This window comes from Letharia lupina (assembly GCF_014066315.1).
Source record: "Letharia lupina isolate WasteWater1 chromosome Unknown contig_14, whole genome shotgun sequence".
NCBI lineage: Eukaryota > Fungi > Ascomycota > Lecanoromycetes > Lecanorales > Parmeliaceae > Letharia > Letharia lupina.
Genome location: NW_023502983.1, coordinates 939,582 through 965,020, shown reverse-complemented (window position 1 = coordinate 965,020; position 25,439 = coordinate 939,582). Strand labels below are relative to the sequence as shown.

General features: G+C 49.3%; 8 protein-coding genes across 8 annotated transcripts; 3 read left to right on the top strand and 5 right to left on the bottom strand.

Moving 5' to 3' along the window:
- Positions 1 to 277: 277 nt before the first annotated feature.
- HO133_002242 (uncharacterized protein) lies at positions 278 to 2,049 on the bottom strand (the record flags this gene model as incomplete). The annotated part of the gene is made up of 3 exons (XM_037293169.1): positions 278 to 294; positions 581 to 1,250; positions 1,312 to 2,049. The coding sequence occupies 3 exons, from the start codon at positions 2,047 to 2,049 to the stop codon at positions 278 to 280; spliced, it is 1,425 nt and encodes a 474-aa protein (XP_037150822.1).
- A 1,534-nt stretch (positions 2,050 to 3,583) lies between these two features.
- Positions 3,584 to 5,793, top strand: HO133_002241 (uncharacterized protein; the record flags this gene model as incomplete). The annotated part of the gene is made up of 2 exons (XM_037293168.1): positions 3,584 to 3,601; positions 3,649 to 5,793. 2 exons carry the CDS (start codon positions 3,584 to 3,586, stop codon positions 5,791 to 5,793), a joined length of 2,163 nt encoding a protein of 720 aa, XP_037150821.1.
- A 627-nt stretch (positions 5,794 to 6,420) lies between these two features.
- HO133_002240 (uncharacterized protein) lies at positions 6,421 to 8,424 on the top strand (the record flags this gene model as incomplete). The annotated part of the gene is made up of 4 exons (XM_037293167.1): positions 6,421 to 6,497; positions 6,756 to 7,298; positions 7,354 to 7,671; positions 8,091 to 8,424. The coding sequence occupies 4 exons, from the start codon at positions 6,421 to 6,423 to the stop codon at positions 8,422 to 8,424; spliced, it is 1,272 nt and encodes a 423-aa protein (XP_037150820.1).
- Positions 8,425 to 9,918: 1,494 nt separating this feature from the next.
- On the bottom strand, positions 9,919 to 13,049 carry HO133_002239 (uncharacterized protein; the record flags this gene model as incomplete). Its single annotated transcript, XM_037293166.1, has 4 exons — positions 9,919 to 11,565; positions 11,897 to 12,015; positions 12,076 to 12,860; positions 12,925 to 13,049. 4 exons carry the CDS (start codon positions 13,047 to 13,049, stop codon positions 9,919 to 9,921), a joined length of 2,676 nt encoding a protein of 891 aa, XP_037150819.1.
- A 3,040-nt stretch (positions 13,050 to 16,089) lies between these two features.
- On the bottom strand, positions 16,090 to 17,319 carry HO133_002238 (uncharacterized protein; the record flags this gene model as incomplete). Its single annotated transcript, XM_037293165.1, has 1 exon — positions 16,090 to 17,319. One exon carries the CDS (start codon positions 17,317 to 17,319, stop codon positions 16,090 to 16,092), a length of 1,230 nt encoding a protein of 409 aa, XP_037150818.1.
- Positions 17,320 to 21,249: 3,930 nt separating this feature from the next.
- Positions 21,250 to 22,431, bottom strand: HO133_002237 (uncharacterized protein; the record flags this gene model as incomplete). The annotated part of the gene is made up of 4 exons (XM_037293164.1): positions 21,250 to 21,268; positions 21,335 to 22,011; positions 22,077 to 22,159; positions 22,209 to 22,431. The coding sequence occupies 4 exons, from the start codon at positions 22,429 to 22,431 to the stop codon at positions 21,250 to 21,252; spliced, it is 1,002 nt and encodes a 333-aa protein (XP_037150817.1).
- Positions 22,432 to 23,294: 863 nt separating this feature from the next.
- On the top strand, positions 23,295 to 23,943 carry HO133_002236 (uncharacterized protein; the record flags this gene model as incomplete). Its single annotated transcript, XM_037293163.1, has 2 exons — positions 23,295 to 23,434; positions 23,490 to 23,943. The coding sequence occupies 2 exons, from the start codon at positions 23,295 to 23,297 to the stop codon at positions 23,941 to 23,943; spliced, it is 594 nt and encodes a 197-aa protein (XP_037150816.1).
- Positions 23,944 to 24,546: 603 nt separating this feature from the next.
- Positions 24,547 to 25,168, bottom strand: HO133_002235 (uncharacterized protein; the record flags this gene model as incomplete). The annotated part of the gene is made up of 2 exons (XM_037293162.1): positions 24,547 to 24,971; positions 25,051 to 25,168. The coding sequence occupies 2 exons, from the start codon at positions 25,166 to 25,168 to the stop codon at positions 24,547 to 24,549; spliced, it is 543 nt and encodes a 180-aa protein (XP_037150815.1).
- Between the last annotated feature and the right edge of the window lie 271 nt (positions 25,169 to 25,439).

Sequence of the window (25,439 nt, the reverse complement as noted above, 5' to 3'; positions counted from 1 at the left end):
AAGCAACCTATACAGCTCACGGCTGCTATTTTGTCGGATGATATGCCTGTAGGGCTTTTGAAAGCCTCCCACCGCCTCCGTGCATCCTAGGCCTCTCCATACTTAGCTAACCAATGAGCCCAAGTAAATGAAAACCAAGAATCTTTACGTAGACCGCCCCCTTCGAAGTAGCATCATGAAAAGTCCGATAAGCTGACCAAAAACAACAACAGTCGCGTACACGTCGATAATGTCCAGCCCAGAGAATGCCGTCGCAATGAGTATCAATGAACAAGACTCAATTCAAGCTACCGGCTAGCAACCCATTTCCAAAACACAAATGTCCAGAGTCTCTTCCTATACTAATACACCGGCTCGAGCACCGAACTCAAAAGGTGTCCACATCGCCCACGTACGACCAAGTGACACCATCTACCGGACGTTTCAAAGTCAGCGCTTCTCCACCAGAATGCAAATCAAGTCACAGGACGAGTCCTGAGAGCAGTGTCGAAGACGAAACACATGTGTAAGCCCAGGAACATGGCTTGAGACTCAGAAAGGGATAGACGTCAGGAGAAGAAAACCCCGAAATATGCCATACCTGGTGCAAGTTGATACTCCTTCACACTCCCATCCTGGAAAGCATAGATGTGCGACGCAGCGTTGGCAGCAATGGAGGAGTAGTTTTGGACCTGGGCCAAGACTCCAGAACTCGGTACTGAGGTCCAGTCGCCGTTCGTGAAATTGAAGTAATTGACAGTAACACCGCTTGGGCCTGTGCTCACAATGTCCAAATACTCAGCTCCGGATACATTCCAGGTAAAGCCGGCGAGGGGTGCCTGTGTAGATAGTTCGGAAATAGGGTTGCCTTCGTTGACAGTCCAGCCCTGGGATTTATTGAAGCTGGCTGAGCAGAGTGCTTGATTAGCGGTCTGATAAACCACAAACAAACCTCCCGTATCGTATGTTCCATGCACGAGGTTGAAAGCCAATCCTGTTCCTGGCATTGGATAGGCGTCTAATGTTATCCATTGAGGCCCCGCGTTAGCGGTCGAGTTGAATAATGCTAACTTATCGTCGCTATTTTGGCACACAAGCAGGAGATCGTTCGAGCAATCGTTACATTCATCGTGTCTAAACCAGAGTGTAGCTAAATTTGAACCATCGGCAGGGATCTCACTGAGGCTGCTCGGACTCCAGGACTGGTCCTTCTCCTCGAATTTCGTAAAGATTATACTACCATCCTCAGAAAGGTAGAATAGGCTAATTTCCTATGAGCCGCAAGGAACAGTGAATTAGCCCATATCACGGTCAGTGACTCAAATCACCTACGATCGGCCAATCCGGAGGACCCGTGTAGGAAGCTGCGATTGGCGAGCCACGTTTCGCCGGTCCATGCGATTGGCCGGATGTATACCACTGATTTCCCGTGTCATTCTTCCCAACCTCCCTAATCATGTTGTCTTCCGTCTGATACCACATTCGATATTCTGTCACGCCATTGATATTCCAAACTACAGAGGCAAGTTTTGTGGTGTTGAGTAGTGTAGTGTTAAGCTTTGCTGCTGGCGTGGGAAAGGAAGACGCGGTCGACATGGTCGGGATTGAGACACTAGAAATAATGGTTGACGACGACTTTGCCGATGAGCTCATTTTGGTCATTGTTGACGAAGGCGCTTGATCACTCAAAGAACCTGAGCTGACCGAGCGATGGCTTGTACGGGTACTTCCAATACCACCACCTATTGCAGCAGCGGCACTTATGATGACAATGCCCAGTGCTACGAGGATCCAGATAGCTCTTTTGCGTGGGCCACGACCTTCCCGGACGAGTGTGGTATGATTATCGCTCTCTATATTGCTTGGTGTATCGAGCGAGGCATCAGAGATCTCAGGTTGAGGTAACACGGTAGTCGATTGCTTGTATGTGTCGAATAGTGAGAAATCGGGCTGTCGGGACTCCAAAGTACTATAAATCTGGGGCGGATCAGGTTGATGCCCTACCTCCAAAGTACTGTGCACCTGTCCGACTTCTGGGGCCCTGTAGAAATCACGATCAGACATCTGCATCTCCAAGATAGTCCTTATAATTCCGAAAGAGCATGCGAGGTTCACCAACTTCCATTCTCAAAAGACCACAGGAAGAGAGCATGATGGAAGACAAGCTGGGGGCTATGCCAGTAACAGCCTTGCGGGCCATATTCTTGCATGAACCACTTGCCTCCCCTAGACCGATGAGACCTCTTTTTTGGGATTGGGGCGAAGAAACATCAATGTGGCCACAATAATAGCCTTCAGCCTCCGTCAGAAAGCTTTAATCTTGCACATTTTTTTTTAATTTATGTATGACGACGCCTGCTCCCAAGGCGTTACTCACAACTGCGCATAACTGCAAGGCGGTGCGATCCTTGGGCTTGTACAATTCGCAATACGTTTCAGCAGCCCTGTGCTGTGGAACTTGAGCGATCAGGTTAGGTTTTTGATGGAAAAGGGGATGTTGCGTTTCAAGATGGGGTTTTCACCAAAGGAACTTAAATAAAGCAGGTACTTATGCTCTATCAAGGGATACAAACGTGCTTCAAAGATTTGTAGGAGACAAATACAGTATGTCAGCCGCCGGGATGCCTCACCTCCCTCTCGTCATGATCGATCCGAATTGTTCCAGGTCTAATTGCACATGGCAGAAAAATGGTAGATTCTATCCCATCGTCTGGCGCCTGGGGGGTAAAATGTCTTGGCAGAACATCAAATATCTGTATGTTCATCACACAACGACTTTTGAACGACAAGAATCACAGACTTATTTTCTATTATAGAATCTTAGATCTGCTTATAAAGATTAATCGCGACACTAAGTATTTTGTTGTGAAAGCAGGCGTCATTGAATTACACTAACATGCTATGGGGGTGTTTTTTGATGTTCGGTCGGAACCCCTGAATTTTACCCCCTGCCAGACGATGGGATACTCATAGAGGTCATCCAAACTCTAGTACAGTCAAGTCTAGGTCCTTCCTCGCCGAATCATACTGGAATTAAGACAAGCCTCAGGGTATTCCTATATGTAATTGGCAACTTCGTGAAGTAGTCTGCGGACGGCGTAAGAAGGGCATGAGTAATGTGGTATTTCTAAGTTGCTTGGAGCCTTCCTTGGGCATCAGCGGCACCTTGAGTTTCTAGCGTCCCGGCGGAGCTAACTCTTTCTCCGGGCCTTTTGTTTGGCTCGTATATGCAGTATTAAGCACTTCCTGCCTCTCTGTCACTCCCATTGTCTTCTTTGCTGTACGAGTAAATTGTCTCCAGTATCAGTTGTTGATCGTAACTTTTCTGCCGCTCTCGCCCCTTCAGTAAATCACCGAGGGAATCACTCAGGCTGTGTCTCGCCGCAAGGAATCCCGTATTCAGTCCTTACTCACCTACGCTCCTTGGCCGTTTATCTCTCTTTGTTACATTGTGTTCATAATCAGACAGACAGAACCCGACCCTTGTTTCTCGGCGCCAGCATTTGCGGGCCCAATTTCAACAAGCTCCCATGGGTTGGACATCACTAAAATCCACGGTCCTGGAAAGGTTTGCAGCGATCCAAGTAGCAGAAAAAAATCCAGAATGGCATATCCAATGAATGTGGGTGGATTCTTGATGCTTGTTTATTGAGGTGCTAACTTCAGCAGCAAAAGTTCACAGCCTTCTCAAGCATCCTCGCCTTGGTCTTAATCTTCCTCTTTCAAGTCCCACATTCAAGTGGCCAATTCTCTTCGTCCATCATACCAGATTCTAATTTTACCACTCTGCATTCTCCAGTCAATGGCAACATCACCATACGCTTCAAATCGCCGCCCGCAGGTACATGTACAACAGCATTCCAAACTCAAAAGCAATACACCGGATATGTTTCTCTGCCGCCGTTCACACTCGCCCCCATACAGCAAAATTACTCAATTAATACTTTCTTTTGGTTCATTGAAGCTCGGACGGAGTCAAGCACAGCTCCTCTTACAATATACATAAACGGCGGACCGGGAAGCAGCAGCATGGTCGGGCTGTTTCAAGAGAATGGACCCTGCCAGGTGGTGGAGATAGCTCAGGATAAGCTTGGTACACAGCCCAATGACTGGGGATGGGATCGGAGCACCAACATTCTGTACGTGGACCAGCCAAATCAAGTGGGCTTCTCCTACGATACGCCAACCAATGGATCTATGAATCTGTTCACCTCCATCACGACTGAGCCGCCCTCGGACGTACCATCCGGCCAGCCAGACTATACCTACCTCAATGGTACTTTCAGCTCCAACAGCGGCAACTCGACGGCTAATACCACTGAAATTGCTGCACACGCAGTATGGCATATGTTGCAAGGCTTCCTTGGAGCATTTCCCCAATACAATCCGGGCAGGTACTCGAACAGTTCAAAACCAGGGGCTGTCGGTGTCAACCTCTTCGCGGAGAGCTATGGAGGGAAATATGGTCCCGCCTTTGCGACACTTTGGGAGCAACAAAATCTGCTGCGCAAGAATGGCTCCATACCAAGTAACAAAACTTTGGAGATACGTTTGTCCTCTCTAGGCATCATGCAGGGATGCGTCGATGATCTGGTTCAAGGGAGGTTCTACCCAATATTTGCCAACAACAATACCTACGGGATCCAGGCACTCTCGCTGACCGACCAGCAAGCCGCTGCTAGCAGCTTCTTAAGTGCCAACGGATGTCAGCAGCTTATCGAATCCTGTAGAAATGCGGTCACTGCTCAAGATCCTCAAAATGATGGGGACGTGGCCTCTGTGAATCAGATCTGCGCAAACGCCCAGAACACCTGCAACAACGAGGTTTTTGGGCCCTACTATTCGTCTGGTCGAGATGTATACGATATCACTCAGAACATGCCGGATCCGTTCCCTCCAAGCACATATTTGGAGTACCTTAACAATGCAGATGTCCAAGCTGCGATTGGTGTGGCTGTAAACTATACCCAGACGAACGCAGCAGTGGCAAACGCTTTCCTTCAGACAGGGGACTACGAACGTGGCGACTACATCGGCGAGATGGCTCATTTACTCTCACTAGGTGTCCGCATCGCTCTATTGTACGGAGATCGGGATTACATATGCAATTGGTTTGGTGGAGAGGCAGTCTCATTTTCTATCGCAGCGCAAGCGGCCGGGTACTCGCCATTCTATACAGCCGGCTATGCCGACATAGTGGTCAACACCACCTACATTGGTGGTGCAGTTCGTCAATACGGCAATCTGTCTTTCTCCCGAATTTACGATGCCGGCCATCTCATACCTGCATACCAGCCCGAAACTGCCTTTACCGTTTTCACAAGGATTATCATGGGCAATGACATCTCGCTTGGCGAAGCTGCTGATCTATCAACTTACACGAGCAACGGTACCGCAAATGCCACGGAGACCCGCAAGGCCCCTGAACAATTGGACCCAACTTGCTGGGTTAGAAATATCGAGAACACGTGTACGAATGACCAGAAGGTGATGTTACAGCAAGGCCAGGGCGTCATCGTCAACGGTGAACTTTACGACGAGGCTAGCGATTGGAAACCACCTCCGTCCTCGGTTTCCGTGATGGCAGGCTACCCTGGGACTTACCCGACTTCGACAACGACGACAGGGCCAGCGCCTACTGAGGAGGGCAGCTCTCCGAGTACGACCAGTGCAGTCCTGACTGGCGTCTTCACTGCAACGTCTACACCAAGTCCGACCCCCTCGAAGGGAGCTGCTTCCAGCGACAAAGCCGTTAATGCGGGGTGGGCTTTGCTGGGATGTATGCTGGCTATGGGGGGAGCCTGCGTGACGTAAGAGATGGAATGCATTATACGAACTGTCGCAATATTTTTTTTCTCGGAAAGTCCAATGAATCAGGATAATGGTTGGGCAAAAAGTTTCAGCATCGATACCCTTTTCGCTTTTCAGCATTGTAATTAGTTGCGATAATTCTCGCTGTGAATGGCTATGTTGAAGCCATGTACGAGTCAAGTCCATGAGTGAGGTGAAAGGCTCGCTCTAGTGTCGGAGGGCTTATCAGATACGGTATCTGCTAACGCACTGCCCGTTGATATTGGCTCTGACTGTCGTGCCTTGTAAGAATGCGACTTTAATTAGTGCTTTCTAGCTGGCGCAATTCAAGCTGAACGTGGTTGGTGAGGCTCACTATTCCAAGCGGTTCATGCTTGCTGCAAAGTCATATTGAGCCATGCTTACTTCGCCGAGTTCTCGTGCTTATTCAATTTGCTACCATTCTAAACATATCATTCCTGATTTCAAGAGCCGAAGAAAGTCCACTTCAAATGATTTTTTTTTGTAACCGACCATCAAGAATCACTACTACTACTCATACAATCCGAGTCCGCTATCTTTCTGTCTGCTTCTGTACCTCACTGACCCCAAACAACTTATCTTCCCCTCTGGTGGCTCTAGTAGGTAAATATGGCACTACTAGCGGCCGGAACCGCCAACTTCCTTTGTAAGGGCCAGAAACAGCATTCCGGTACACTAAAGACGAGGTGCGTCTTCGGTTCACGTGCTTTTGTACTTTCAAAGCATGGAGGTGGCATAGAGAGCAAGCTGACGTGTTTGCGTGAATTGATGAGCAGATCTCAACATGCATGAAGAAAATCGCGGCCAGTCCACAAGCTTGGGGTGTGGCGGCAGAGTATATTCGAAGTCCCGGTATCAAGGAAGCAACGGAAAAACTGATCAGTCAGATGCAAGTCTGGATTGGACATCTCAAGCGTTTGCCTAAACTAAAGATCAGTGCACAGAAATAGAAACGTTGTCTACAACTACCTAGATCAGCCCCTAGCGCTGCAGTATAAAGGAGAGCAATTGCCGGTGAACACTGCCTTCGACGTCTTAGGATGGATTTTGTCCGTCTGTGATTCAGGCCCTCCAGGTGCCACGGCGAAGAACTACTATCTGCCAATGCTGGCGCTGTATTCGAGATGGTGTTCAGTCCTGGGCGAAAGCAGATTCGAGGGCATGACCCACATTACTTGGTTCACCAACACCAAGTCAAAAGGCACGGACGTTCTTCTTGGCGCCACACTCGGCCAGCCAGAAACAAGAGACACTGTACGAAACAAGGACAAGGTGACAGGCCAGCCTGTTCCACAGGTCAAAGACCGAGGCCTAATCATGAAACGTGAGAGGATAGAGTATCTTGAGAGAGCGGGCTTCCGGGCTCCCGATATTTTCATTCCCCAGACAGAGGACGTATCAAGGCAGAAGAATCAAAAGGATGGCACGCAAGGTGATCCAGGCTTTGGCGGCTGCGCTGAAACTTTCTTCTTCATCGTTGCGATGAAGTAGGTAGAGACAGAGGCCCAATTCCGGTTTAGGTTTCTAACAGATTTCATGCAGGAACAAGATTGACAAAGCCAACGTCCATGGTTTCGCATTGAGGCCCACCGTCGACCTCATGAGACAGCTCAACAACTACTCGGAGGCGGCTATGGTGGCCCAATTACGACCTCCATGCGACTATTCATGCCAGAAGTTGTTGGATCAGATGTACCATACCAGAGATTGGCAATCGACGTTCGATTATCAAACCATAACCCTTCGCGAAAGTGGAGGAGCCGGAGCTGGCGGAGCTGCCGGTCCGAGTGGGAGTGGTGTTTCTGCGAAGTACTGGTCCGGGTACAAAAGTTGGAGCAGCATCCAGCAAGGCTGGCAAGAGTAGGTAGGACGGAAAATGGGTTTCAAGAAAGTATGTTCAAGGTTCTTTCTCTCGAATGAAGGATCAGATCGGCTAATTCGATGTGAGCAGAAATGGCAAGTGGACTTGGAGCTGCGTTCAGCCCCATAGCAACGGGGAACATCAAATGGTAGAATTCTTTTGACATCATGAACGCTGACCATGTGGTAACTTGTTGACTCGATTCAACAATCATTGTTCTAGAGGCATTTTTATCGTACAATATGCTTCGTGTTGTATGTGCAACGACCAATACCTTGCAATGTGAATGCACTATGCAGTATACCTGACGGCTCAGAAAAGTAGTCTCCCGTAGGGTTGACCGGATATATGCTACCTTATCCCCGGTTCCTTCCATCCCCACAGCCTCACTCGATATTTCCACTCCCATTACATCCAGCCAATTAATCCTTCATCAAGCCATGGCAGCATCACCTTCCCATCTCCGCTCTCTCTACCGCTCTCTCCTACGTGAACTACCTCATCGACCGCTTTCCACTCCTTCCCCAATCCAGCAACGCATCCGCAATTCCATTTCCTCCAATTCCGCCCCAATGCAAGTCGAAGAAGCCGAACAATATATCCAGTACGCGAAGGCACAGAGGATGTACGCTACGCTGTTGGAGAGGTATAATCCAGGAATGTCGATGGATGAGGAAGAGAAGGTTCGGCTGACGGCGAGGAGGGTGGGTATGGATTTGCCTGAGGAGTGGCGGGCTGGGAAGAAGAATTGATGGAGCGTCGTACATTGGACATGTCGTGATTGGGAGACGTGAGTGTGTGTATCACAGCGTCACGTATCAATCCAGTCGTCAATTGCTGATGTTGACAAAGCTCGACAGACGTTGGAAGTCCACCGGACAGAGAGCTGAGTTGACAAAATCTGGCAAGCTTCGCTTGACTGGAGGGCCAAAAGGAGAAAGACCCAGCCCTATTCGAGATACTTCTTGGGCTTCGGCATGCAAGAGAAGTTAAGGTCTGGGATGGGAAGTCGCCATGCCGCCGAGGACGCAGAATCGAAAAGAGTCAGACGACTAAAGGATTCCACCACATCATTTCGAACCTGGGGTTACAGAGGCCCGGCATCAAGTGCCGCAGCAGCAAATTGCTGCTTTTTCGATTGCGAAATAGATTGAGGACAGCGTTCGGTCACAGAGACATGGAAAAACCTGGGCCAACGTTTGGCAGAAAAGCTTTGGTAGAGGCATATCAACTTGGCGTACTTCTTGCTGCCGGTCCATGAGCTCGGATAGATACAGAGAGAGCGGCGACCATGATCCAGAAGGCTATGCGCCAGAGCAAAATTCTTGGTCGTTCAGGACCAAATACCTGGGTCTTGATTCCATGTCCCCAGAATCAAGTCCTGTAGACTTGACGCACTCTCGAGTGCGAAGGAGCCTTTACTGCTTAACGGCTATCCATCGATCTCCATCATTCGAGGCTTTCGAAATCAAGCATTGCATGCCTTCAAATACCTCACTGTGCCCTTGTCACTCTCAAACCTGCTCACTACCTGATCTCCCTAAATTCTCTCCCTCCTTCAAAATACTCAATACTCCATACTCGCTTCTTCATCTTTGCTCTGCTCCTGCCGCTTCTCCGTCTTTGCCTGCCCTTCCCTTTTTTTATTATACTCCCTTGCTTTCTCCGTCTGTGCCTGCCCTATTCTTCCGTCCTTGCACCCTTTTTTCTTCTTCTTTGTCCTTCCCTCCGCCTTCACACATACGCCTACACATACTTTCCTCCCGCATACGGCCACAAATTCCATTGTCTACATGTCTTACTATCTACAAACATATCTACCAATCATCCCGGGCTACTGTCCAAATGGCCCCTAATTTTACTATCTCTTTCTTTCACATACAACATGTTTCTCTACCATCTATACTTAGCCACCTTCTCAGCCATCGTCTTCAAATGTGCTGCTTATCTCTGCCATCTATTGCTCTCGTAGCTGTAGCACAAATGAGTCTCGTAGCACAGGTTGATTGACACCTTCTTCCTTTGCGGTCCTCCCTGTGTTTTCTTTCTTTCTTTTGTCAATGTGTGGGCCATGCTATGAGAAACTTCGTTGATACTGGGCGGCCCCATCATGGCGCTCGTTTTATACGAGACCATGGAGGGGCTACACATTTGGATCGGATTGTTACAGTTCATCCAATCAATGCTGGGCTTCGAAATTATCTCCACCTCCTGACTTCGTCCAAAAATCAAGCCTACGGCCTCCATCACTCCTTCTCCGCAAAAGCTCTGATTCCCTCATCCTCCATCAACCTCCTCATAACATCGCTCCTCAGATAAACGCTGAGATTCGCCCCCTTGGTCCACCATTCTTTCTTTGCGTCATGTCCTTCCTTTGCACCATCCCCTTCGACCCCACCCTCACCCACAATCACAACCCCATCACATGACGGAATCAGCGGTTCCGCCCACCTCACCTTCTTCTCCTCCTCAAAAACCACCTCCCCCACCCCAATACCCACCCAACTCGTAACGATAGTATGATAATCGCCCAAACAGCAGTTCCACCGCCTCTGCCCACTCAGCTCAAAACACATTTCATGCAACAGCGCTGCTACAGCTTCCCCGTCAAATTCGGCGATAGTGTTGCGAATGGCGGCTGCTTTGTCCGCTACGTCTTTCGCACTGCTCGCAGGAGAAGCGGTGGCTGCGGCTTTGGTGCGGACGCCAGCGTTGAGGATTGGTGAGCCGATGAATGAAGGCGGCAAGGGTTTCTGTAGGCGTCGCCGCCCGTCGATGCTGACGTCAAGGAAATGCTCGTCCCCTTCCTTCAGCCCGCGGGCGCGAATCAGGGCGGCCCATAGGTGGGCGAGCAGGGCATCTTGATGCGATATTCGTGTCTGAGTATGCGCAGCGGCGTGGAGATAGACTGCGTGCGTTTCGGCGGCCGAGAAGAAAAACGTCGTGTGCGAACAGGGGGCTGTGGCATCCCAGGTATGGTACGGTACGGGTTTGCCGAGCTTGATGTCTTGAGATTGAGATGCGAGCTCCGGTGGGATTTTAGTTAATGACAGCGCCCATTCCGGGGTTGAAGGACCGGCAGAGGCCCAGTAGTCGAAGCGGTGCACGGGTAACCTGGCGGCGACTTCGAGGATGTACGGGTCGGGTCTTTTGGCGTCGATGTTGCCGGCTGCAGCAGCGTCGATGAGGGAGGGGTCGAAGAGAGGTTGTAGCTTTGGGACGGATTTTGAGGACGAGAGGGCAAGGTTCGTAGCGGCCCAGTCTTTCATGAAGGTGAGTAGAGCGGCGGCGTCTGCGAGAGAGTGGACTATACCGACGGCGATGGCTATGCCGCCGTCTCTGAAGGTTGTGAACTGAACTTTCATGGATGGTAGACCTTGGCATTCTTTCGAATCGTGAAGAGCGTATTCGGTTTCCATGTCTAGAAACTCTTCGTAATTGACATGCGTAGGATCCCAGTGTTTCTCGGTCTTATCGGGAGGAACCATGGACGCCATAGGAGAGTCAGCTTCGGCGAGGATGCATTCGACGCCTGGATCAGAGTCTGATCCATGAGAAAGTTCCAAACGCCCTAAGCGATAGATGTGTCCAGCATCGGGCTCGTATTCAGCAAAGCGCAGCTGGCCCGCCCATTGAGGATAAGCATTGAGAGTCTTGCGTAGACTGGATATCAGTCGATCGGTGTCCGGTGATACATCGTAGAACCAAACGCAGGCGCTTTTCGCGAAATGCAATACAATTGCATCGATGATGGATAAGGATTCGACTTTGACCTGGGAAGAAGGGACATGAGAGTCTGGAAAGACACGCGAGCGAGACTGAACGGTAATTGCCATTGAAAATGATACTAACGAATTGTCCTCCTCGAGTAAAGTATTGACAATGAGTTGCGTCTATTGCTAGAATTGGTATTCCGCTCGAGGCGTTCTATCTGGTTGCAAATAATTGTCAAGCCAAGTTCTTATATGAGAAGCAGACCTTTGATCACTCTTTGCCTTTTGCTTACACATGGCCACGGCCAAGTATAAACACACAGCAAGATGAGTCAGACGGTTGACTGGTTCATGCAGGACCCCTCCAACACTAAACACTAAGGCAACGCCGGAGAAGGCTCCTGACTCGAACCCCATTAAGTCGCGAAGAGACTGAAGTGTTCAGGTGCAGCGGTTCGCGTGCTTCAAAGTCACTGATCTATCTCGCTCAATGACTATGCTTCTTATGCACGTCGATCACTTTTTGTACTTCGTCGTAGCTGCCCATGAAGATACCAGATCGATCATGGATATGCTCGGGAACAACAGTAAGCATACGTTCCATACGGCTGTTGACTGCTTGACCTCCAGCTGTTTTGATCGCGTCAGTACATGAGAAAATCATCAATAGGAATGGCGTTCAGGAAGTACCGTTCTCAAAGACCATAGCCATAGGTGCGCATTCATACAAAATCCTCAGCTTTCCCTTTGGGCTCTTCTTGTCCGCTGGATACGCGAATATTCCCCCGTACAATAACGTCCGGTAGGCGTCTGCCACCATACTGCCGATGTATCGAGCGCTGTATGGCTTTCCAGATTTTTCAATGGGGTACTTCAGGCTGTTGAAGTACTCTTTGACCTCTTCTTCCCAATATAGGCTGTTCCCCTCATTGACGCTGTATATCGCACGAGACTTGGGCATTTTCATGTCATGGTGGGTCAGGATGAATTCACCCAAAGCATTGTCCATGGTAAAGCCATTGACGCTGCCTCCCTTCATGGTAATGACCAGTTGAGCACTCGCACCATACATAGTGAATCCGCTGGCTACCAATTCCGATCCGGGAAGAAGAAGCTCTTCTTGTTTTCCTTGACTCCCTTCTGCCAGCCTGAATATTCCAAAGATCGTTCCCACGCTGACACCTGCATCCAAATTGCTTGAGCCGTCTATAGGATCGCAGACGACGGCGTACCGCGCCTTTGGGTTTTCATCGAAGACAAGACACCTCTCTTCCTCTTCGGAAACCAGGAGTCGACATTTGCCCGAGGTTCGCATGGCGGCCACAAAGATATCATTGCCAATAACATCGAGTTTCTTTTGATCGTCACCTGTGCTGTTGGATGAACCGGCAAGACCACTGAGGTTTATGAGACTGGCTCGACGGATATAGTAGGCAATGGATTTGAAGGAGAATTGTAGAGCATGGCATAGCAGGCTTGTAGACGGGTATTAGCATGGTAGGAGAGCGGATGCTGATGGAGAGGGGGTTGAAGACGTACGTGAAGTCCCCAGTGGCCTCCTTATGCTTCGATTGTTCTTCGGTCAGAAAGCGAGTAAGCGTGACAATATCAGTGTTGATCTTCTCTTGGGCTACAGGAGCCGCTTCGCTGTTTTTCAGAGACATGCCTGGAAGTTGGATATTGAGGATGATTTTCTGTACTTAGGGCAGATATGGCTGGGAGGGAGGTGAGATGGTGTTCACAACGTCAATTTCCAAGCAAAGCCGAATGCATTGATAGGATACAAGCGGTACATTTGGGCGGATATCATATTTTCCATATTTTCCATATTTTCGGATCAATTACAAGTCATGGCTTTCCTCTGCCCCACCACTGAGCCCCTCTCCCATCCATCTCAGCCATGTCTCCGCAAAGACCGCAAGTACCCGCTTCCATCCGATCATCTTCCAGTGGAGTATGTAGAGACAAGAGTGTGCTCGGTAGGAAAGTAGCGGGCTCGTCCGTAGGTGCAACAAATGGGAAGCCTGGATCTAATGAATCTATGTGGTTCCTGATAGTCTGAGAGTCTGACAACAACTACTCGTTTCAAGTTCAAATTCAAGATGAATCACGTGATAATTAGCTTCTTGGCAAGGCTGCAACTTAGTCGCACTCTCTTTTCTACAAGTCAAAGCCTCAAAATTTCAGCAACTTCATTGCCCGAGCTTCATTTGACGACATCACCAAGCCACCCCCGAGCATATGCTACTGAATAGATAATTCGATATGTCGTTGTCATTGTAAGTGTTCTGGTCCTATATCTTCCCTTCCGAAGCCCCTTCCTTACCTGATGATTTGTTCAAACCGCAAAACTAGAGTCTTTGACCCTTCCGGGGCATGAAACTTTTATTGCACACGTCAGTCTGATCCGTGTCATTGTCATTCGCTTCATATCATTGAAATCTTGACGCCAATCCTCAAATTGACAGCAATGCAGGTCACGGTCAAGTTTGGAAGCCTCATACGTACGGTACGCATCCTCAAATCTCGTCTCCCCCGCCTAGCACACCTGCCTACATTTCTACAACTGAGCGACGATGATCATTCGTACTATGTACGCTGGAAATTACCGACTGAGACCCTAGAGGTCTTTGACGACAATAAATGGCTTAGACTGAGCTCTTCTACAATCATAATTCATGCCATCTATAACATGGGCTAGGAACATTTGACTGACTGGACGAGTGTCACAGGCCAGGAGCTGAGTCGGTTGTCTCCTGGTGGTAGCACATCTATTGGCACCTCATTGAACATGGGAACCTGCCCTTGAAAACATAAAGACGTTTGGCAATCATGAAGAGGGAAATCAGCAGTAAGCGACCTTGGGCCAAATATCCACCCTCTTTTCCAGCACGGATCTTATGATGAATGGCACTGGGCTCCGATAAAAGCAATAAGAAGATATGCCTTTCTGTGGCAGGCCTAGAAAACCTCGCCCACTGAATACCACACACCTGTTCCCTGTTACTGTCTCGGAATTTTTTCAACGCAGCAGCTGATCCTAGATTACAGTCTTTTTTTAAATTTTTACGTCGAGGGACCCTCAACCCAAAGATCTCGTCTCTGCTTCCAGACCCCCTAGTATGTACATACAGAGACGGCAACTCACACCTCCGCTACACAAAATGGTGAGCGAATCAGTAACGACAGCCTCACCTTTGGGGAGACTGAGTAAGGTATGCCGCCCCTGTTCGAGTACCTGGATGCTTCTGTGATGATCACCTAGATGACGAGTCTGATTCGGGTTTCCGATGTAGACACACTTATTATATATACCATTCATGCATATCTGACGAAGCCATACTGTTCCTTCTTTTAGAGCTGTTCTTTTGTGCGTGTGCTAACAACACTCCAAGCTCACAGGTCACAAATTATTGTCGCATTGGTGCGGTCGAGGCCCGATCAAGCATCCCTACCCTTGAAAGCGGTACGTCCTCCATTCTCGATGCGTTCAACCTTCTTAAATGATGATTCCAAACAATCAAAAGACAAGCATATGTCCAAGTTAGCTTGACCGCTATCAAAGAAGAGACTGTTCGTACTGATCCGCTTCTCGCGATTTTAATCGGCTATAACACCACGAGCCAGTACAGGTACTGACATACTCGGTGAAGGTTTTGTTATCCACTTCTTTGGCCTGTCGAGCTGTGAACATCTCTAACGTCCGGTATGTTTCCCTACTTGCAATCCATAGCATCCTTCAAATGATGATCAAATTTTTACAATCTCACGACGGTCGGCATAGCTACACTCTAGCATTGATGAGATTGCCCATGACCGGGCATCAGATCTGACATAATTCCTGCAATGTCACTGTTGCGGACATTTCCGAAGCCTCTTTGCTGTGACGTCATACTTACTTTCATCTTCAAGCAGATGAGAAACGCCTGCCAGCGAGTGAAAGGAATGGGTTACTCGAGGCAGATTGACGAATTCGGCGACGCGGACCAGCGACAAGTGCTTGAACGGGTGGGCCAGATTTGCTACAAAACTACGCGAGTCTGCGGATGGATGGTACGGGCTTTAAGGGATTAAGATCAGCACAGCGGACTGAGAAAAGTAGCAACACATCAGCTTCCGGATAGGAAAGATCGAGGACATTCAATGAAATCTTCCACTTCTCTCAAACTATTCATCAATGATTTTATCTAGACATGATTCGGCGAATTTGCTCTTGGCTTGTCGACAAGGTCGATGCTACCAGTACATTCTCCGTAACAGACGCCGAAGCTTCTCTCTTCTCCGGAAGAAACCCATACAGGTGAAGGATGATGGCCTCGAGCCAAAAGAGGTCATCCCCTACGACTCAAGTCTAGACATCAACCTACGCTTCTGACAATATCACCTGCGCATGGGAGACGTCAAGGTGGGACAGTTGAATCATCACTGATTGAGCTAAGCATCTAGCTAGATCAATCACATGCCTCTTCCAGGCATTTCATCATTCGATCCAAAGCCACCGCCTGATGGTGTCATTCCAAACTTCCATTATCCATGCACGCACATAAGATGCTCAAAACAGATTCGTATAGATGGAACGCCGTCACAATGCCGCTTGCTAAAACGCTCGATTTAAGCAGTATAGATGAGGGTGAAGAGCTCATGATAGTAATGTAGATGTGTGACGAGGTTGGGACTATGCAACGGTCAAGACCGTGTTGCTTCTCACACCCGGACTCGGTATGGTTGGGTCGAGTTCAAGAAGCGTGAGATGATGCTTCCGCCCATCATCCCCGTTCGCATCTTCTTGGCAGGCTTCTCCTCTACGCCGTAGCTGCTCAGTTGATGATTCCCCAGCATTGGCCTGAGCTTGTACTCCCCACCATAGCCATCATCCTTGCCAATGATTGGCACGTAAGTGTCATCCACGTATGAAGATATGGTGGATGCAGGCGTTCCATGTGTTGTTGAAGGTGGAGAAGAAGAAGCAGAACGGGAGGAGACGCTGTGGTTATCCGTAGATGTGCCAGGACGACTAAGAGCTGGGACATTGTCCGCTGCAGGAGGAGAGATGGAGCGGGCTTGACGGATCGGGCGGCGCGGTGTGCGCGCTGGGAGATTAGACGATTGAGAGATGGAGGTAGTGGATGTTGAAGAGAAGCGCTCGAGGTCGGAAATGTAGGATGAGGAGCTGTAAGCGGTCGGCGAAGCATACACGCCCACTGACGGTGGAGGTGTAGGAAGAGCTGTTGTGGAAGCGTAGGGACGGCCTGACTGGGGTTTGCTGTAATATGCTCGTTGTTGCTGGAGCAGCTCGTGCTCGCGGGCATATTTTCTGCGCTTGAGCTCGGCTTGTTCCTGTTGAAGGCGGATGGGAGCGAGGAAGGGCTCAAAGTGGGTGAAGAGATCCTCATTTGTGATTCGCAAATCCCAGTCAAGGAGGAAGAGGAGCTGCTTCTCCATGAGGTTAACTTCTGTGATGGAGAAGCCGAAGCCCTCGAAGCCTTTCACCGACGAATACCGTGCCCAGTGTTTATTCTTGGGAGAGCTGTCATTCAAGTTCTTGGCCGCGAGGATGAGAGAGGCGAGGAAAATGCGGTGGACGGTGCAACGCATTCCTTTGGCGACTGGAGGTAACCGTTGTTGTAACCTTGAGAGGTAGACTAGGGAGCACATGAGGGTGGGGACCTGAACGCGGGATCTGTCCACCAGAGACTGAATGAATGCCTCCAAGGACGGAAGGGATGGTTGTAAGGGTGATAATGGCTCTGCATCGTGAGGCGGTGTTGCAGGTGGAGTAGGAGGAAGTGTCTTCTCTGTCTGAGCACGCCGATTCTCGCAACGGATGACAGAGGTCGCCTTCTGTGCCAGATACGAAACCATCTCAGATGTTACTGGCATCATAACAAAATGATCCAGGGCCATTCGGTTCTGCGAGGATGTGAAAGCCGCCATGGTGGTAATGATGAAGATCTAAAGCTTTGATTAAGAGAGCGGCAGCTGCAGATAAGTATGTCTTTAGGACAAATCCAATATAAGGTGTGACGTCGTAGGGGGATTGGTTGTGTTGGCGAGTATGCCAGAAGGACCCTTGACAGATATTGTGGATAGGCTGATCTGGAGTCGGCTGGATCCCAAGTTGGTTTAGGGCAGATTATCGAAGGTGGATGAAGGATTATGGTTTGTGGGGGGCACGGAAATGCCGAATGGGGCAATAAATATTTGGTCAGGTCGTGGTGAAGGTCGTGGATCGCTGGGGTTATGAGCCGAATGATCGAAGGAGAAGGTGGCTCTTCTCGAAGTAGCGGACTATCAGAGTGCTGAAGGAGCGGTGGAGGATTATGTCTATCGTTTCCCGGCCTGCGGAAAGACAGTCTCCTAAATTCGAGCTGGTCGTGTCGTGTGTGCTTAGAGCGTCGAGCTCGTAAAGCGTAAAAGATTGTTGTAGTTTGAATGCCCTTAAGCAAATTGGAGGAGTGAAGCGGTTGGAGGGGCTTCAGTGGGGGCTCTCCGCCTTGGAGACGGACAGTGTAAGAGAGTTGGGATTAGGTTGGTTTTGCCGTATTAGATCGGAGCCTCGGGCGGTGCCTGGTGATGTTCAGGGGCCAAAAGTCTTAGTGCGAGTTGGTAACGCAAACTGAGCAAATCTGGCAAACAAGACAGGCTGAATGCAGAAAGAGCTGGCCGAGCTGCGTGGAAAGGCTAGCTGATGGGCTGGCGAGGAATATAAGTATAAAGTTTGTGCCCAAAGTCTGCCCACGATGAAATGCGAACCTCAAACCAGTTGAGGGTGATGCGGCGAAGTGGTGAGAAGAGGGCAGAAGAAAAGATGAAGCGGTCAGTAGATCCAATTGACTGAGGATCGAGTTGTTGATGTTGGGAAGAGAAGGCAGAGCAGCGGAGGGGAAGCTTCTTTATCAATTTGCAGTGATGAGGATCGCCCTTGGCGTGAAGATGAAGCAAAGACGGGCCCCTATGCTTGGTGCCCCGCTCTTGTATGAGGTTAAAGTGATGTGAAGATTCAAGTGGTTGAGAAATGAATGAGTATAATAAGAATGGAATCAATGGACCTGGGGTCTTCCCCCCTTCCCGGCGGGTGGCTAGGTTGGAGGAATTTCGACGACCTTGTTTTGCTTGGTGGTGGGAGAAGAGCCCTTCTGCAAGCAGCACGTGAAACGAAGGGGTTGATTGGATACCCGCACTCCCTTGTCTTCGCTTCTGCTTCACTTAGCGCGCGGCCTTGGAGACAGCCAATCAGACATGCATTTTCCACATACCTTTAAAATAGTAAGAAGGGAAGGGGTTGGGCCGCTGCTTTGTGCGTCGCTATGACTCTTTTCCACCCACTGCCTTTGGTTTCACCCAATCTTCTGCACCTTTTGAAACGTCAAATTGATGATGAGCCAAAATGCAGAGTTGGTGAGGCGGTCAACTCTTGAAGCAGACCGAATGCGGGTCTGCGGCGGGAGTGTAAAGATGAGGCTTGACTGGCTCGACAGAGATGATGAATTTCTTATCGCACTCGTCAACGTGTAAGGAGGTGGTTGAGACGCGTTCCAGAAGTCTGATGAGCCGAAGCGTTAACACGAACCAGTAGATAATTGAATGTGAGTGGAGAAGGACTTGGCCAGATATGAAGATCTTTCGATGTCTATCGAAGGAAGCTATCAAGTGGAATGAAGGAAAGGATCCATCTTGACCTTATACTCTGAACCTCGTGTCCCATGGTCTTGCCATGTGCGCAAAGGGGTGAATGGCCCACGAAGGAAGAAGATACCTATTACACATTGTCGATTATGGTAGTGGCTGTCGGCTGAATTGTCGGCGATGATCTGGAGCAGGCAGCTGAGGAGACCCAGTGGTTGAGCATTTCATTCGACGGCCTTGTGATCAAATTTCAAGAGATGAGCCCCTCCACTATTTGGCTTCCGCCAGTAGCCGGAGAGAATGGCCATGCGGTTCAGGCTTCAAATAGCTTTGAATTTTATGGCGTCCGAACTCATGAGATCCCAGTGCCCATCTTCTGCTAATTGTCCGGTAATACTTGGCCAGAGATGGTAGGTACTTCATCCGGGAGTCGGGTCTGGATTTCGAATATGGAGGATGGAGAAGAAGCGTAGCGTATCACCAGTATGATTGGACTTCGCCGCCAAGAATGAGGCTGACACCGTATTGTGGCTGGTTTGCTGCGGAGAAGAGCCCCTCTATCGTGGCGCTCTACCAATTCGCGCTGGCTTATCCCCGCTCATTCCATCGATTTGGCCTCCGCAAACCTCGGCAAATATTTAAGGACTTGCCTTAAGGAGCAAACTCGAGGCGAGATCTTTTTTTTGCCTCTTCTTCCATCTCCCGCTTCCCCGAGACGAACTGCTCCACACCGACACGGCTCCTTTGTTTACGCACGCAAAACATACGGAGCTACTTGCCGAATTCCTCGCACAAAGTATTATTGAGCCCCAATTGTATACACGACGTCCGGACGACACGAACATCTTCCTTCAGGATTAGTCCTCGGCGCCCGATGGTTAAAGTAGTACTAGTATCCGCTGTAAAGATTCTCAACATCCTCATCCGTCTTATCATCCCCTGACCGCTCTGTAGACGGAAGTGAAAGTCAGAGCAGTATGATGCGCGCCAACCGATGACTCCAATTTCTGCAAATTTGAGACAGAGTGCTAAGCTGACTGCATCATCATCACTGAGTGAGTGCAAAATTGTGTTTCCCTCACAAGCCCCAAACGTCAAAGGCGGCTGGCTCAGATGCGCTGATCTGCAATCTGCACCATGCCCTGCGGCTGCCCGTGAAGGACACCGGCCAAGGCGGTCCTATTTACGGCGTGGGGTCTCAGATTCGGTTTTCTGCCTCTCCAACATCCCGTACTCGATAAAAATAATTGCATGTTTGTTTCAAACCCCCGTAATTATGATGCCGTTCTAATTAGGCGCTGTTCCTATTTCATATTGCCAGTCGCTGGCCGTTTCAAGCTGACCGTGATTCTTCGTATTACTTAGGGACGGACAAGAATATTGTGAGGCGGCATTAAAGCTGCCGTGCCCGCGTCTAGCCAATCATGGCCTTTAGGCGCTGTTAGTAAGCGAGAATCGTCACTCGGAATAGCCTGGTCTCTCTCTTCAATGCTCTTACCCCTTTATGGAGTATGGCCCACGTAATCGAGGTAATGCCGCGGACCATTCTGTTGCTATGCAGAGCTTTCCTTTTGCATCTCAACGGATCTATCTTCCTCTTAGAGCGACGTTGTAAAGAACCCCACCGATGGCGGAGAGCTGAAAGGCTGAAAGAGCGCCTGGGACATCAGCCATCAAATACCCCAGGACGCTAAAGGTGGGATTTGCCTTGCTATATATGAGCTGTACCGTCAAAGAATTTCCTATTCAGCTTGTTTGTATCCTGAGGTGGTGTTCGAAAGCGCCTTGAAGCGCTGATAGCCATCATGACGGTAAACAGGGTACAGGCCGTCAAGAAGCCACATCAAGCGACACCGCTGTTCATGAATTTAGGCACACTATCAGTGGACTCCGACGGTCAGATGACAAGCTCACGCTAGGTGTCTGTCTCTTGAATGATGAGCAAAATCAGCGACGAGTCGTAGCATTCAGGAGACTGTCTCCCTTGGGAAACCGGCAGAGAAAGAAGTTAATCCCAGGAAGCCAGGAAGCCAGACAATGAACGCACTAAACCAAGGACATGAAGTTGTGGCAATAGTACCAGCATCTAGGATGCTTTCTTCAATTGGTGATTTATTTGCTATTTATCGTCTAGTCGTTCTATCATATGATGCAGGTGTCTTCCGCTTTTCAAGTCGCTCGGTTACACTGTGCGTTTCAGTTGCGCGGCCTGCTTGAAACAGGTTCACTCGTCACTCCTTACAGAACAGTGCCAAAGCTGTGTACATGAAGATCAGTTTCTGTCTTGTCCAGAGAGACTTTGGACATTTGTGACTCCACTTACCCGAAAGTAGTCTTGATACTCCTCACGTAGTACTCGCCCCAATTTCTTCTTGTAACCTCTTCCTGTCCCACAGGCACCCCATCCCATTGAACCCTCATGACAGTCACGGCATCTGAATCATTCTGATCAAACCCTATTGTCAACGTCGAGTAATGTCCTTCCACCCACTGCCCTAATCGCCATTTCTGAACGATCTTCGTAGGCTCTTCAAGAGTTAGATATTCACCGGAAACGTTACCCCCGAAGAGTTCGAACTTGCCACCCTTGTGAGCGCCTTCGAACAGCTTCGGAGGAGCACGCGTGAAAGCGGCGATGCGGGTAGCGTCGGTGAATGTTTTGTAGAGTTCTAAAGCAGTGGTACGGAATTCTTCGTTCGACGTTAGTGACGTAGTATTCACAGAGGGATGGCCAAGTGTGTTGGTTGTGGTTGTTTTGGGAGCAGATTTGGCGGTGGCAGGCTTGGCGTTCGCTTGGGAGGCAGTGGAGGAAGTAGTGATGGTCGTGGGCTGCAGAGAGGGTGATGCGCCAGTTGCATGCTGAAGATCTTTGCCATGTTCAGCGATGAGGGCGGAACCAAGTTGAGACAACTTTTGTCGAAGTTGAGGAACTACTCTGGACCGAACCAAATCCTTCACAGGCTGTTTGGAAGAAGAGTCTGAGTAGATGTCTATGTCGAACTGTAGAGACACACTGGGTCAGCTTCGAAGAAGAGACTAGCTCATGGGAAAGATAGGGAACATACGACGTACTCATCTTCCTCCGTATCATGTGCTACCTCTGGGACTGTGATAGTCCCGCTGACATCCTCTTCATCCTTGGCCGAGCCTGCAACAAGTCAACATATGCCCCAATTGCTCTTGAGAAACACCAGTACCTTCGTACTCCATCTGTAGCTTCACGTCGAACAGTGTGATCACTTTGCCCTTCCGCTGGCTGACGTCCACATCTCCATCCATGCTCAATATCTTTGAAACAGTGGCGGAGACATCCCCCTGTTCAGAGGATGTCCCAACAAGAGATTGTTCTAGATACTGTCGAGCCCACTCTCTGACGTCTTTATTCACCCAATGCCAGTTGTTCGGATTGTGGAGGACCATGCTGGGCAAAGCTCAGCTGAAGTAAGTATAGAAACCTGGGGGATGCGATCAGCTACAGATCCCAACCAGTTGTTGAAGCTGAAAAGGACAAAACGGTGGTCTATCAGATAAATGGAGATCTAAGCTCCGACAAAGCTAATCAGCAGAAAAAGAGTACAAATCTTCTATGACTGGTGCCAGCTGAATGTATCATCGTGTATTGGACGTAACGTAGAGGGAGCGAAGAATGTACGGCTTACTTACTAAGGTCAATAAGGTCAGAAATCTTTTCCTTGCCAGTAATACTGTTGGCTGCTTTCAATCACTCACCAATGTAGCAATGAGGAGAACTGCCGTCACAGAGAGAAAGCTCTTCAAATAAGGAGGTGGAAAGCTCTAGAAATTCTGCGGAGTGCATGTCCGGGAGCCCGCTAGCTCAGCCCTACGGACTTCTCGATCTCTAGCTGCAAAATTGCAGCACAATCCCTATTCCCAGTGCACTTGATTCTATGTCATTGAGAGTCTTTTGGAGGACTCGATCTTGCGGCAAACGTGTATCTTGGCTCTTCAAGGAGCTGAATACACGTTGTGCATCCACAGCTCCTTCTCATAATGGCTCCGCCAAATGCCCAAATCGCGAGCTTGCGTATTACTGGGACACAGCTCCGCCGACAGCTACCCAGCTCCGTCGGGCTGAGAAATTCTTTGGCGCAGCGCCCCCAAAGCTACTCTTCTCTGCGACGAAATTCCGGACAGTAAACAACAGTGCAATACCTGAAGTTGCTTTCCTTGGGAGGTCCAATGTAGGCAAATCCAGCCTCCTCAACGCATTGATGGGGCAGAAGATATGTCATACGAGCAGCAAGCCAGGAAGAACGAGATCTATGAACTTCTTCGGAGTTGGAGGTGAAGATGGGCGTGGTAGTCCAGGCAAACTGGCAGTATTAGACATGCCAGGCTATGGAAAGGGCAGTCGAGAAGAGTGGGGACAGGAGATCATGAAATATCTTGTCGGGAGGAAGCAGTACGCAAGAGCTACAGAGCGTGGGAAATGATTACAACTAGCTGACAATGTGTAGATTACGGCGAGCCTTTTTGCTGGTTGATACATTACACGGCCTCAAACGCTCAGACGAAGAGATCCTTTCATTGTTCCGTCAGAACGCAATATCTCATCAGATCATATTGTCCAAAGTTGATCGTATATTGTTTCAAAAGTCTCGCCCATCTTTAGCCCGCATGGAACAGAACTCTCCAGAGTTGGATCGCATATGTGAAGAATTGAAGGTCAAGATACAACCCGGGAACGGAGAAGGCCCGGAAGCTCTCGGTGAGATCTTGGCATGCAGTGCTGAAGTGACTCTCGAGGGGAAGAAGCTCGGTATCGACAAGGTCAGATGGGCAGTGCTTGCAGCCACAGGCCTTGGTGAAGAGAAGAGGAAGCTTTCGTTGTCAGAGATCTCGACCGATACACCAAATGATGGTGTTTCCATTGGGAACACTGTCCATCCGGACTCTAGTCTCGAACGCTGATTTTATCAGATCACCGAATGTACCGGGTCTAATGCTCTAAAGCTTCGAGCAATCGAATCCCGATGTCGATCGGAATTTCTGTAGCAGATGATGGTGTTACCGTTGGAAAAATTACCGATATGGACCTGACGATCAAGGCCTGATTATCCTCACATCAGCGAGTATTCTGGATGTGATTCCTCACTTCCTCAGCTATTGAATCTTCTTCATCCTCAAGTCAGCGACTGTAATCAATCTGATCCCAAACTATCCCTCAAGCGGACTCTGACAATCCTCACACCAGCAAACTTTGCAGATCTGATTCCCAAATCGCGCAGCAGTTGAATGGTAAAGAACGAATTGTCAGCCAAGTATATGGGTCTGAGTCCAAGATTCTGGGCAACCGAATTGCCTCTTTCCATAGAGTATTGCAAGAGCTTCCATAGGTTGCCCTTAATCTGTTATACCACTTCTTAATTCCTCAAATTATTTACCCAGGCGTGCACACGCATTCCTTTCAGGTATCTCTCTGCTACAGTACGATAATTTCAATTCCTTTGCACCATTCATGACCTTCCTCATTTAATAGCATGTGCTTCAAATAACCGCACGCCAAGATCTATTCTAATACTGCTTCTTGACATACATATCAAGACCCAGCTCCTTCAAGCTCGGTAAAGTGCAGCCTCGGACCTTTTTCAACCTGCTCAAGTCCTCAACAGCAGATGTCTGCGGTCCTCGACTAATGCGATCCCCACCATGACCGGCCAAGCCTGGCAACCAACCCTGAGAGCCCAGTGGCACATTGCCCTCTTCACAGCCTTCGTCAAGCAAGACGTCAGCGACTTTACCCTCTTGGGAATGATCCTCCTCCTTATCGACTGCAGGCTCTATAACACCACCCCACCCTGACCCTTTCAGCAGCTCCAAATCTGGAGGCGTCGTAGGTGACCGGTTCCGAGCTGGGGTCTCGAGTGCAGGACATTCCTGGAAGCATTCGGTGACGAGTTCGGCGTGTGGATTGGCTGTAGGTGCTGGATCCATCGATGCTGTATATGGGTTAGAAACCAAGCTCAATGGTCTTGGGTGGGGGACAAGAGAGAGGTGAGAGCAAAAGGGTTGGACTACCGAGAAGGAGAGAAAGTGGAGCGATATTGACGGTATGGATGAGAGATCCGCCTTGCTCCGACGAAGAGAGGAGTGAGGGCAATTCCTGGTGGGTAAACATTGCTTCAGGGTGCCTCATGATTGTGGAGGTCAGAATGGTATGAGCTGGGAGTAGCGGGAAGTGTTATGTGGGAAGAATGGATGCTGAACGAAAAGGACTGATCGATTGAAAGTCATCAGCAGGAATCTGGTATAAGCTCTTCCCGATACTCTTCGTAGAGCTCAAGCCAACAAGATGAAAGTACGGAATTGGACAGCTCTCTCGCTAAGGATCGATAGAGGCTGATCATAGCCAGCGTAAGCTAGCTATGAGGATGGAAATGCTGCTGAAGAAAAAGAAAGTGGACCGA